This window comes from Manis javanica, chromosome 7 (assembly GCF_040802235.1).
Source record: "Manis javanica isolate MJ-LG chromosome 7, MJ_LKY, whole genome shotgun sequence".
Taxonomy (NCBI): Eukaryota; Metazoa; Chordata; class Mammalia; order Pholidota; family Manidae; genus Manis; species Manis javanica.
In genome coordinates this window covers 42,181,696-42,194,577 of record NC_133162.1, presented here as the reverse complement: position 1 = coordinate 42,194,577, position 12,882 = coordinate 42,181,696, and the positions used below count along the sequence as shown (strand labels likewise).

General features: G+C 47.9%; 1 protein-coding gene across 19 annotated transcripts in view; it reads right to left on the bottom strand.

Moving 5' to 3' along the window:
* The window catches only part of CAMK2G (calcium/calmodulin dependent protein kinase II gamma), a 51,162-nt gene that overhangs the window by 12,417 nt on the left and 25,863 nt on the right, over positions 1-12,882 (bottom strand). For 7 of the 19 annotated variants that reach the window (XM_073240814.1, XM_073240815.1, XM_037013296.2 and 4 more), the window contains 5 exons: positions 10,670-10,753; positions 10,390-10,432; positions 7,861-7,923; positions 5,833-5,876; positions 231-263 (listed from right to left, as the gene is read on the bottom strand). In XM_073240814.1, coding sequence (XP_073096915.1) covers positions 231-263; positions 5,833-5,876; positions 7,861-7,923; positions 10,390-10,432; positions 10,670-10,753 — 267 coding nt within the window. The remainder of the gene's footprint in view (positions 1-230; positions 264-5,832; positions 5,877-7,860; positions 7,924-10,389; positions 10,433-10,669; positions 10,754-12,882) is intronic. The other 12 variants (XM_037013297.2, XM_037013302.2, XM_037013305.2 and 9 more) reach the window with 3 other exon arrangements.

Sequence of the window (12,882 nt, the reverse complement as noted above, 5' to 3'; positions counted from 1 at the left end):
GCTCTGCAGCAGGGGGTGCCATACCACACATTCCAATGCCCATTTTTTAGGCCACCAGGCGACCTTGGGCAATGGCCCCTGCCTGGCAGGACAGGCCACATCTGCCCACATAGCACAGACATGCAGTGAGGATGAGGGAAGCACACGCACATGGCAAAATGGGTTTGCGTGGCTGGCAGGCGGGCGCAGGCAGCATGGAGTGGGCGGATGGGTGGGCAGGCAAGGCTCACCATTAGGTGCACGCTGGAACTTGACTTCCTTTTCTGGACACATCACAGCAAAAGGGAAAGAGAAGGGGAAAGAGGAGGTAAGAAGCAGCACAGAGACGCTGCAGGTTAGTGCACCAGTGTAGGCTCTGCCTCAGGAGAAAAGAGCAGAAGACCTGGAGTCCAGCACCAGAAGGGTTAAAGCAGCACCACCAGGCACACATACCCTTCCAGACCCTGGGGGAGGAAGAACTCCTTTGCCTTCAGGTTCACAGACACAGGCTTAGTATATTCTGAGATGTCTCAGCCTTGCTCAGAGAAAGCTTCATAAGGAGATTAAGTCACAAGTCTGTGAGGGTAATACTTTGTTGCAAATGTACAGGTTGGGGCTTATAAGGCTAGACTACCTACAGAGCTATTTATTTTCTCTCATTACTAGGTCTGCTTGAAATTTGGGTGAGCAGCTGTCAAGTAAATAGCCAAAGCTACTCTAGACCATCTTCAGCTTTAATAACACTTGACTTATGAACCGAGACTTTTTCACTGCACCCCTAAACTGCTTTTCAGATGAAGATGTTGAACTTTTGAAAATTATTGGACAGTTAAATTTTGGTATTCCTTCTTTGGTCAGGGTGACCATACTTACTTATGAGATTTCAATGTTTTACTGCATTTTGCATTTAGTGGGATATGGAAACGTAGGAGTGCTAGTAATTAAAAGTGCAGTGGTCACAAAGGCACAAAGATGCAAACCACGGGGAGTGCTTAAAGCAGTGATTTCTTAGCTTCAACCAGATGCCCATGGACTTTATGTTCAGATGTCCAACAAGAGCATAAAAATAAAGGCCACATGCAACATGGAAAATACATCTCAGAAGACTGTGTCTAAAAGTGAAAGGTGATTAAGAATTTTATAATCTTGCTTCTGTCTCGCTCACTGAGAGACAGAAGTGCCCTTGGAACATGTCTGTCTGTTGTTTGACTATTGCATAAGCATTTAATAATATCCAACAAATACTCACTGAGGGCCATTCCAGGCACAGTGAACATATTAGATAAATGTTCCTGCCCTCCAGAGGCTGACATTCTATTTGAGAAGATTTTTTTCTGGAATATATTGTATTCAAAAGAATACATCTTGTGAAAGCTCCTGACAGTGAGAAAGGCCTCCCGGCAGACCTTCAGACTTTGCTCAGGAACTGGAGAAACGGGAGCTGAGAAAGGAAAGGTAGGGTCTAAAAGAAAGATCCAAGATACTGACAGCTCAGGATCTTCTGAGCAACTTCACCGGCCTCCCTCACATCACAGGCTGTCACCTGGACTTTCAAGGGGACCCAGAGAAGGAAGAGCCTGCACATCTTGCTTTGTCTTCCCTTTTGAAACACTTCCAGCCAACCATGCTGCAATATACTCACGCTCCTCATTGTGAAAGGAAGGCAACCACCTTACAAGCAATCTGGGAAACAGAAGAAAAACCACCACCCATAATCCTAACACTCCTGCCAGTCTTTTCTCTTATACCATTAAAAAATATCACCATAAGCTATATGCTAGTTTACACCATGTTTTTAAAATAAATAGGATTTTGATTTTATTCTGATTATCAAAGTAATGCACAGTCCAGGTGAAAAAAAGTAGAGAATACAGGAAAAATGTATAAACTAAGTTTCCTAAATTCCCATCACCCAGTGAAGGTACTGCTAACACTTCAGTGGGTTTTCTTTCAGCTCTTTTTCTATCCACATATTATATACTGATTATAATCTATAAACATATTTTTTTAATAAGACTTAGACAATAGCATATGTATTGCTTTATGTCCCTTTTCCATTTAATATAAACATTTCCATCATTATGTTGTTACGGAAATTAATAACTTTATAATGGTCTATTACATGGATTACTCATAATCATTTAGTCATTATCTTAGTGGCTTTTAAGATTGTCTCCAGTCTTTTGCAGTTATAAATAATGTCATATGAACACCTTTCTGCTTTCAGATTTTTCATATTTTTGAATTGTTTCTTTAGGATAAATTCCCAGAAGTAGAATTAGAGGGTAAAAAAGGTTGGAACATTCTGATGGCTTCTGACACACAGGCATTTTAGACAAGGCCATTCTGATTTACACTTTGACCACAAACTTAGGAGTCACAAAATGGCACCTTGTTACAACTTGCATTCTCTGTAAAGGCTAAATGTCCACATCTGTTAATCAGTTCTACTTTCTCCTTTTCAGGCTGTTAGCGCATCTTTGAGTATTTATCTACTGGGCTTTAGCGGGTATTTTTATTTACAAGAGAGAGCTCTTTTGCATAACTATTAACCTCTCCCATCACACCTGCTGGGGTCTACCTGTCTACTGTTGGTCTTTTACTGAGATTGCTCACTCCCTTCCCAAATACTTGGCTCTCAGTCTCTGGTCCCCCACTACCTTCCACATCTTCTCAAACATAAAACTCATTTACTGAGCACATATCAGGGTCCAGTAGTGGGCTATGTTCCCCACATATGTTCTCACTTAAAGCAATTTATTTAATGATTCAGTTTGCTCAGCCTCATCCTTCTCAGCATCCTGTAAGGTCAGACATTGTTGCACACCTCCATCCTTCCTCCACCTCTGCTCTTTCTCCATTTCCTTTGATGAGTCCTCTTCTTCTACCAGCCTCTTAATAACTGATAACCCTGGAATTCTGCCGTTACTGGACTCTTAAACCCTTATGTACTTTGGATTCATGTGGGAGAAGTAAAATGTTTTTAAAATTCAGATTCTGTCTCCCATCCAAGGCTTCCTGAATCTGAATTCCAGGCTGGTCCCTGGATTCTGTATATTTTTAGTTAGCTCCTTAGGCTAATCTTACATGGCTGTACCTGACACTTATCCTTGGGGCCAGCATCTAGAAAGCTTTGCTAGAAACTTGTTCCTTAAGGTCTTCTTTATCCATCCTGTCACTGGTCACTGCTTTATTTCAGGTCCTTTTTAGTGCAATCGCTCTTTCCTTCAGCCACACAGAAGCTACTAAAGTTCTGAGAATTATCATGCTGTTTCAGACTTGTATATTTTCATGTGAGCCATTCCCCCTGACTGGACTATCCTTCCCCCTCCCCTCCCCTGTCCAACCTGGCAAAATCAAACTAGCCCTTCAAACTCAGTTCACAGACCATCTTCTTCAGGAAGATGTCCAGTTTGGGCTCAGATGCTTGTCTCTGCTTCCCCAGAGCCTGCCCGCATCCACCTCTCTCACAGACCCTGCCAGACAGCAATGGAAGGGTGCCTCTTCCCCACGGTGAACACCTTTAAAGGGGGGACTATGTACTGCTTTCCCAGCTCCTGAAGCACAGAATCGGCTGAATGAGTGAATTCATGTCATCCACTCATGAGGGGACACATCTGCATGTCCAGTGTTGACTGCCTCCCTGGGCTATACCAGCTATTTCCCCACACCTTTAGAGATTTCTCTAGCCAGATCTTTTCCTGTCTCTCAATCTCAGTGGGGTCAAAACAAAACGCTTCCCACCAAAGCAGGCATTTCTTCACAATGACTCCCATTTCTAGCAGGGGTACCACCAATTCTTTCAACATTTAAGGAACTTTGATACTGTCTTTGATGGTTCCTTTTTAAATCCCTCATATTCAATGTGAAGTTCTCTTGACACATCTCCAATCAGAGCTGATGACTAATCAGAGCCTCGCAATCGTGGCTGCAGCGGGACCAGTCACCCGTGGGCAGTGCCCTCTCGCTGCTTGGTGCCGGCACGCTTCAGGCGACCGAGTGTTCTGAACATTAACCCTGCCTTCTAACCACCTTTCCTTCACCCTGCACTCAGGTTATAACAAACCCTAATTGCTAGCTCTGTGTCTAGTTCCTACCCTATGCTATTCACCTGCATGCCCTCTGCCAAATCTTTGAAAACATGGCTTGTACCACAGCTTTCCTGCTCAGTGGCCAATGGCATTTCCTGTGGGCTAGCACACAAGCCTCCCGTTCCCTGGCCAGCCAGGCCAATCCACTGTACTCTGCACATCTCTCCACCACATCCCATGTTCCAGCTCAGCAGAGACTATCAATATATAATAGAACTCATAAAAATATTTTCTATTGTTTGTAAGTTACAGAAGTAATAGATCCTCATTTTAAAGAAAACACGTGTGCACCAAGTAAAAACAGAAGGTATGTCTGTCCTCACCGACCCCACCCCAAGTCCTCACCTCCAATCCCATTTCCTAGAGGCAATTATTGACTTGGTTCTAATCTTCCTACAGCCTTTAAGCTTTCTCCCCAGAAGCTTCTTGGACTAAACCATCTTATGTACGGTCCAGTGCCATATACCATTTGGTTTTTAGCCAATTCCAGATATATGACCATTTTCCTCTTCAGTTAACCTTGCAACCTCCAAAAGCTACATGAAAACTGCATCACCTCTTATAACTCTTGTACGGCCCGTAGAACTGAGTGCAGTGCTGGGCCTCTGATAGTTACTTATTAAGTACTTTGTAAAGATTGATTGTTTCTAGCTGCTTCACCAGAGAGGAACGTACAAAATCTCTCTCCAACTAAACCTGCCACCTTTTCCAAACTTGGCTCAACCCATCTAGCTCATGTCCTTGTAACTGGGGGGCTGCTGGTCAACCCCAGCTCCATGTCAGCAGGTATGTGCTTAGCATAAGCTCCCCTCCTTGGGGCAGAAGTACACAGAAGCAGGCAGGCAGAGAATGCGAGAAAGTGGAAGGGGTGGGGGAAGGGAATGGGGCACACATGTATATCTCAGCTGGGGACACAAGATCTAGGGAAAAGGCCCAATTTAAACTTGTGTTGAAATTTAAAGGTTTGAGCAATTCCATTCTCTTTGGTGTAAACTGGTAGGCTTCAAGAAAGCATAAACTCCCGTCCAATGCCCCAGTCCAAAGACCCTTCCTGCCCCAAAAGCATCTACAGACCACCTTGGGCACTGTGAGGACCCCCAAACCACAGCTCCTCTACCTTAGCCAAGCTGCCACTCCCACTAGGGCTTTCTCTGCTCCCTGGAGGTCCCTGTTCCCTCCTCCCGCCCTGATCCCACAGGGAAGGCTCCCTTACCAAATGGAAACAAGCTGTGATACACCATGTCCCTCGCTTGTTTCTGAGGAGCCCAGGCCTCAGGAAAGTTTAAGATGCTTTCACTTAGTAGTATCTAAGCTGGGTTCTGGAAGTGTTTTGGAGATAAAGAAAAAGTCCAAAAGGATAGTGGCTTCAGGTTCCAAGCCCTATACCCTGGTCAACCAAACTTTGCTTTCATTTAATAAAATGGGTTTGTGCTCTAAAAAGAAAACGAAAAAAAAAAAGACCTAAAAACCCAGAGAATCAAGCCCTGGAGATGAGGCATGCATCCGGAAGTCAGGTTCAGGATTCAGCTGTACTAAAGTGTAATTTGGGTCACTTCCCCTGAATCATCCCCATCTAGCTAGGGTCAGGAGAAAAACATTTCCCTTCTGCCCTCTCTGGCCAGTGGAACCTGCTGTTCTGAGCACAAAGGTTTCTGGGTTAAAGCAGAAAAGCAAGGAAAGGAGAAAGGGGAAACAAGGTGCCAAGAATTCCCTGAATTGACTATGGGGAGAGGGGGGCCAGACTCGGGGTGGAGACACCTACCTTGACACCGCCATCAGACTTCTTATTCAACAGGCTTTTGGCAGCTGTGAAAACAAAGAGGAAAATCAAGTCTCCTACATGTATCCTCTCCATGGCCTGAAGTCTGGCAGCTGGATCTGCAAAAGACTGCTGTGCCTGACAAGGGGGCCAGGAGTCTCCTGAAATTCCTGGAAGAGGCCCTTCCTGGTAGTCCCAGAGCGAGAAGGGTATCTCAAGCCATGTCAGACCCTCAGGGTGGTACGTCAGGATCTCCTCTGCCACGGAAGAGGGCTCAGCAGAAACAGGGACATGCTGTGCTTAGGAGGAGAAACCCATTCAGTACTGCAGCTGCTTGGGGTTTGGGGAATGCTGCCAATAGCTTCCACCCAGGCCTGGAAGCAGAGTGCCAGGGTGAAAGGTGAGGGCTCTGTCCCTGGATGCCATGGACTTTCTCAGGATGGCTAAGCTGGAAGGATGCAAGACATCTCCTGAGTGTTCTCAAGAAAAGAGTGTCACAGTTCACAAAGGAGACCAGACATGAGGACAGACAGATGCAGACACAGAGACCAGCACCACCTACAGGAGGGTTTTGCTAGGCGGTTGAAGCCTTCAGTGGGCAGGTCCTTACCAGGCTTACTGGGTCCTATCTGCCACCCTTTCCTCAGGGTCAGCTCTCTGGACCCACTAAACAGGAAGGACTAGGTGGAATAATGAGTATTAAACAGATTCTAGCCAGGCACAGGGTGATGCTCAAGGCTGACAAGCTCCGTGAAGGAGGGCTGCTGCCTGCTGGCCACAAAGGCCATAGGAAGGTAGCGGCCAGTGAATGGGAGAGTCCGGGAGGCACAGGGTGATGGCAACAGCCCAGTAGATCCACCCGGACTTCATCGGGTTTTCATCTTGGTTCTATTGCTTGCTAGCTGCGTGACCTCGAGTGAGTTGGTTAACCTCTCAGAACCTCAGTTTCTTCATGTATAAAATAGGATAGAACAGCACCTAGGTCAGGTCAGTGGAGGGGATTCAATGGGATCCTGCATTGTGCTCAGTAAGTGTTCACAGTTGTCACTGTGGTTGCTGCCATTCTTCCCTTCAGGTGGCTATTCCTACCCACGTCAGGGCCCATCTCTCTCCGGTGAGAATAGGGGTCCTTCCATTACAAGAACTCTTACCTCCCTGAAATGGCCTATCTCCAGTCATACTTGGGTGATTTGACACTTATTTTTCTTAATCCATTTGCTACTGTGCCTGTCCCCCTACTGTTTCAAATGCTTTACATACATCAGTTTGCAACTCTGGCTGCCCATTAGAATCATTTGGGGAGCTTAAAAAATGTGTCTGCCTATCCCACACCCTAAGGACTCTTGATTTTGTCTGGGGTGGGGTCCCGGCATCAGGATTTTTTATAAGCTGTCCTGTACAGGCAGGGTTGAAAGCCTTTGACATATGTGATCTTACTCATCACTATGTTATTTATTAACCCCATTGCAGAAATGAGCAAACTAAGATTGGGAGAGCTGCCACAACTTGCTCAGGATGCGGCAGGGCTAGGATCCAAACTCAGGATGGCTATCTCCACAGCTTCTGCGCTCTGCAGCCTCAGACCTGGAGGCCTGCAAATGCCAGACTTCAACAGTTTGAAGGGCATGGCTTCCTCTGCGGGGTCTCCAACAGTGCTGCTAAAGCCTAGTCCTAGCACTGGGCAGCTCCAGGCCATGCCCAGGACTGTCTCGGGGAGCTGCCCCCAGCCACAGGCCTCACAGGCAGGCCAGGCTCTCTTCAGTCTGGAAGAGAGCCTCCTGCTGCCCAGCTCCATGTCCCCAGGCTATTGCCTCCTGAGAGTTGGCAAGCGCCCAGCATGCACCGCTGGTTAGGGGGCTCTGTAACACCAATGCGCTCGCAGATGCCAAGTTAGGTGGTCCATCCGGCATGCCCATGTCAGCCCGCAAGCATGGGTCTCACCTCCCTGGTGAGTGGGCCTGGCATGCTGGCCCTCCTGGTGGGGTGGCAGGGAGCCGAGACAGGCGGTCGGGGAGGACTCATGCCACGTACCTTGCCCGGCCAGGCCGGCGGCGCTCGCGGCAGGCGAGGCGGGGGCGGAGCTCTGCCTGCCAACTGAGGGGATACAATCTCTCAGTGCACAGAGCTGCCGCAAAGCCACAGGGGCCAGTCAGCAGCGAGCATGCCCCAGCATGAGGCGCAGGAACCACTGGCCGCCCACGCACAGCAAGGTCCAGGCGGCGTGGCCAAGCCAGCCGAGCTGGGGGAGCAAGGGCGCCAGGGGCAGGCTGATGAGCAGGTGCAGCTGGCCCTGCAGCAGTCTGGGGACCTGAGAGGACTGGGCTCAGACAGCATGTGGGGAATACCATGGCTCCAGCACCTGTCCTACGACCACCTCAGCTGAGGGGCCACAGGTAAAAGCCTGATTTGGTGAGAGGTGGCATCCTTTCTGAGGTAACCCAGCCCTAGCTTGAGGCAGCTAGGAAACTGAACTTAGCTTTCAGACCTTCCCTCCCTAGGTGACCTAAATGAGGACATCATCAGAGATCCTGGAGGAGAGGGCAGCCCTATCCTCGGGCCACATTCCAAATAGTAGAGAGACTGGCTCTTGGGGCCCAGAGACGGTCCATGGCCCTTGGGCAGCTAAGTTCACTGATGGGCCCCAGTTCCACATCCTCTTTCACATTCCCCAGCTCCTCGGAGACAGATTGCTTTCTCTCTTAAAGGCAGGCAGCCAGAAGAGGCAGTTTTTCTCAGCCTGTATTTCGGTGTTCTGAGGGTAAAGATGCCTAAGAAATGAGCCTCCAGAAAGAAAACAAAGGCTGCTAAAGCAGTACATTCTAGAAGCCCTGATTTCACCATCAGCCATCCAGGGCTAAGCTTCACTCCCTATTTGTGGTCAACTCAGAACACAGCCTAGCTTGTTGCTAAAGAAATACACAGGTGCCCTTCCTGCTTGATTATATCTATAGATATCTCTCTCTGCAGAAGCTTCTGGAGACAGGCTCTGTCCTCACCTGTCCCAGAGTCAGGGCAGCACAGGTCATCCTGGAATGCTTGCAGCATTTTTTTCCGTCCCCTCTGACCAAAGGCAAAGTGAGCTCAAAGGCCAGATGCGGTCTGGGCAGCAAAGACTGGAGGCTCTTTGGGGAAGAGTAAAGTGCTTCACTCTAACAGAGATAGATTTTCTGAAACCAGGACACCCGTTTCCTTAAATGGACAGGGGCTGGGGACCTATGTGGAGGATTGGGGCTCTGGGATGGGGCACACACTACTGATTTCCTAGTCTAAAAGAGCAGCCATAGCCTGTGTTCACATTTCTTCCACTTGGAGAGAGAACAGATCAGCATTCCAGGGTTAGCACAGAAACACCCTTGAGCGTCCTCTAGAAAGGCTCTTAAACTGAGAAAGCAGAAGCTGCTAGTAATCAGAGGACAAGAAACATGATGTGGGACTATAGGTCCATCTCTATTAGAGGCAGCCAACCTGTGCCATCCTGTCCTCATTTGTGAGAGGGAATCTCATAATGGGTATCCACAATGTCCCACTGGGACTAGAGCGCACGAAACCCTAGGTCTTCTTGCCTGTAGCTTCCTCACAGCCAGGGCCTGTAGGCTGCCCTGGCCCGGCACAGACAAGCCCCTCGAGCTCAAGGGCACAACCTCTGCCCAGAGTGACTGCCTACCCGGGTGCTTCCCCACGACCCTGTCTCCATGGCAGTGCAGAAGGAAAGCAAGGCAAGGAGCCTTGATAAGAGAAAGAGAGAAAGGGGTGGGGGGGGGGAGGGGGTCCTAAACCAAAACAATGGGGCTGGGAGTCAGGGGGGTGGCAGGCCAGGGGAAAAGGCAAGCTGGGAAGAGAACTTCTATCTTCAATTAACTTCTAACACCAGTCTTTTCCTCACAGAAGAGCCACTGTACTTCCCAGTTGAGGGCAAACAATGATGGAGGTGGGGTGGGGCTAGGGAGGGGTGGAGTGTCTTGCATCTTAAAAAGAAATGTCCAGTGTGATTTATAAAGTACTGGTGCCAGGTATCCAGTTTCTTAGGCAAATTTAAGCAAGTTCCTTTCCCTCTGTCCTGCTGGTCTCTAATTCTTCACTTTTACAGCTAGTATCACAAAGAGTATTTTAAGCACAGTCACCAGAAAAGGTTTAAACATCTGGAATAATTTCCATTAGTCATCTCTACTTGGACACAATGAAATGGTGACTATCCAGTCAGCAAATTAATGGTGGTAACTGAGCAGACTCACTGCACCTCCTTTCTTTTCCCCAGCACAGCCTCCAATACCCCAGCGACTGGCTAAAATCTTAAAGTGCTGAGAGTCCTCAGAGAATTAAATAAGAATTCCCAGGAACATGGTAAATGGGAGGCTGGCAGGCTACTCACTGGGAGGTCTGAGGGAACAGAATTCATAAATCTGAACTCAAGTGAAGCCTCCTAGGATCTCAGGTTACATGACCCCCAGCAACAGCCCCTCAAAACAGGATCCTCATTACGCTGGTCAGTGTCGGGAAGGCAACATTCCATTCTGACCCACTCACCTTGGCAGAATTAAAGTGCATGGCTGGGAAACATACCTGAGAAGTTCCTGGAGACAAGCATGGTCGTGAGGATGGCACCCTGGGAAAAGAACAGGGTCCTGTGAATTCAAGTGGACTCCAGAATAGCACAGCTTGGTCTCAGGCAGAGGGCGGTTGCTGGCCAGAACCTGATGACATCAGGTCTGTGGGGCCCCCTAACATGTACAACCTTCATAGCTCACTTCTGGCACAGGGGGTTCCCTCTGTGATGGGGCAGGGGGTGCACTGTCAAAAGGTATGGTTTCTGGACATTGGCAGCCTGGAAGACAAGACTCACCTTCAGTTTTCTCCGGGCATTGAACTTGCGCAAGCACTCCACAGTTTCTTGACGATGCATCATGGATGCCACCGTGGATCGTTGCTGAAAGCCAAACAGACAGGCCTGTGAGCCTCCAAGCCAGATCTTCTGCCCCTCACACCATAGGCCTCGCACCAATGGCTATGTGCTCGGCCACCCAGAATCGCTCCGAAGATAAAATGAGGTTGTAGCACCAGCCAAACTCAAGGTTATGTAAGGACAATAATCTGAACATGAAAACACCGCTGATAACTGATGCTAGACAAGGGTGCCTGAGAGAACACTCTTATCTTCCTTGGGAAACAGGGTCTCTGGAAGGGAAGAGATGTCCTGTGTGTTGTGATCCTCATGCAGTCACCCCTTCTGCAACTGCTTCCTGTGCACCTATAGCATTCCGCACTCTGAGTGGTGGGAGAGTGAGCAGGGCTCCTGCCCTCTACAGAGAAAACTCATTCCTCCCAGGAGGCTCTCTGCCCCACACCCTCAACAAGGTCCTGAGTGAAGCTGTGATCTGAGAAGCCAAGGGTCTTTACTTTGAAGCGTCAATTTTATTCTGGATGTGAATTTTTCTTCAATGTATCACTGCTAACTTCCTGCCTCCTTAACTGGAGTCCCCTGAAAATGATTTACATTTCCTTAATGACTCAGGGTCCTCAACATAAGCATCAATTATGTAATATCATAATATAGTGATGTCCTCAGGGGCTAATTATATATGTAGGATGGTGGAGGGTAGGGGTCCACAAAAATGACCCCCAGAACATAACATTTCTCTAATTCTTGAGTGCCCATTTTAAGTTGGTCACCTTCTCCCTTTGCTGTTGCTGTTTTGGCCAGCTTGCTAGAAAAAACAATCGTACAACATGCAGCCTGGTGCCCACCATCCCACAGGGCCACCAGCAATCCTTCCCCTCACCCTTGGCCCACTCCTTGTTCTGGTTCCCAGAGTAACTCTCCCAACCTTCTCTACCTTCCACAAGTCTCCTATTTCACCTCCTTCTCCAAACTGTGAATTTCTCCACCAAGAGAAATGAGAGATCATTAAGCAACAATCTTTCAACTTCAGCCCCATCCACCCACAAGCTGATTTTCACCTGACTTCAACCTAATCTTGCATCTCAGAAACAGCATCCTCCACAGCCAGAGCTGACCCCTTGACCTGGGCTTGAGAGCCCCCTTTCTCTTTGCTGTCCAAACCTTTGTTTCCTCAGTTAGTCAGTATTTTTAACCCCTTTTTCTGGGCTGTATTCTTCTCTACAGTCTATACATTATAGTCAAATCTTTCCTTAAGCAAAATCTTAAAACAAATATGTAAACACTCCTCTGACTCATCTACCTTCTCTATGTAATAAGATTTCTTTCTCTCTTCAGCCCTGTTCCCTCTTCACCTCATTTGAAAACAGGCTTCCATCTCTCTTACTTCACTGCCTCGATCAGTGAAATAACGAAACAATGGTTTCCAACTGGTCAGAGCCAATGACTCTTTTCAATTTTTATCATGGACTCTCCACGGTTCCTGATCACAGATGCTCCCTTAGTAAGACCTCTTTCTTACAATCTTCTGCTCCTGATCCTCCTCCCACCGTGGAAGTTCTCATTCTCGGTTCCTTTGCTGGTTCCTCTAATTTTCTCATTAAATGCTGGTTTTAGTGGTCATCTCCCTCTGAAGCAGTGCAAGCCCACAGGAAGAGTCTGATCAGCACAGAGACAATCCCAGCTATTTCCACAACCTTAACACCACCTATACAGAAACAACTACAACCTGTAGTTTCAATTCTTAACTTCCTTTCTAGCCTCTAGAACTGTATTTCTAACTACCCAGCTCATTATCCAGCTGGACCCCCTCAGACACCGCACACTCCATATGTACAGAACTAACACCAGCATCTTTTCTCACTGATGGGCTCCTCTGGGTTTCCTCCGGGCCAGTGAATGGTACAACCCTCTGCTCAGTTACAAACTTAAAACCTGGCAGCCCCATACACCATCATTTTCTCCCCTTCACTCCCCAGATCCAACTGTTCACTAAACCCTTTTGATTCCAACTCTCAAATTTGTCCACTCCTTGCCACACTGCCCACTCTCCTATCATTAATCTTAACTGAGACCTCCTCCGGTCTTGCTCAATTATGAGAGCTTCTTGAGCTCTCTGCCCATAGCCTTTTTCCCTCTACACAGCTTCCAAGTGATCT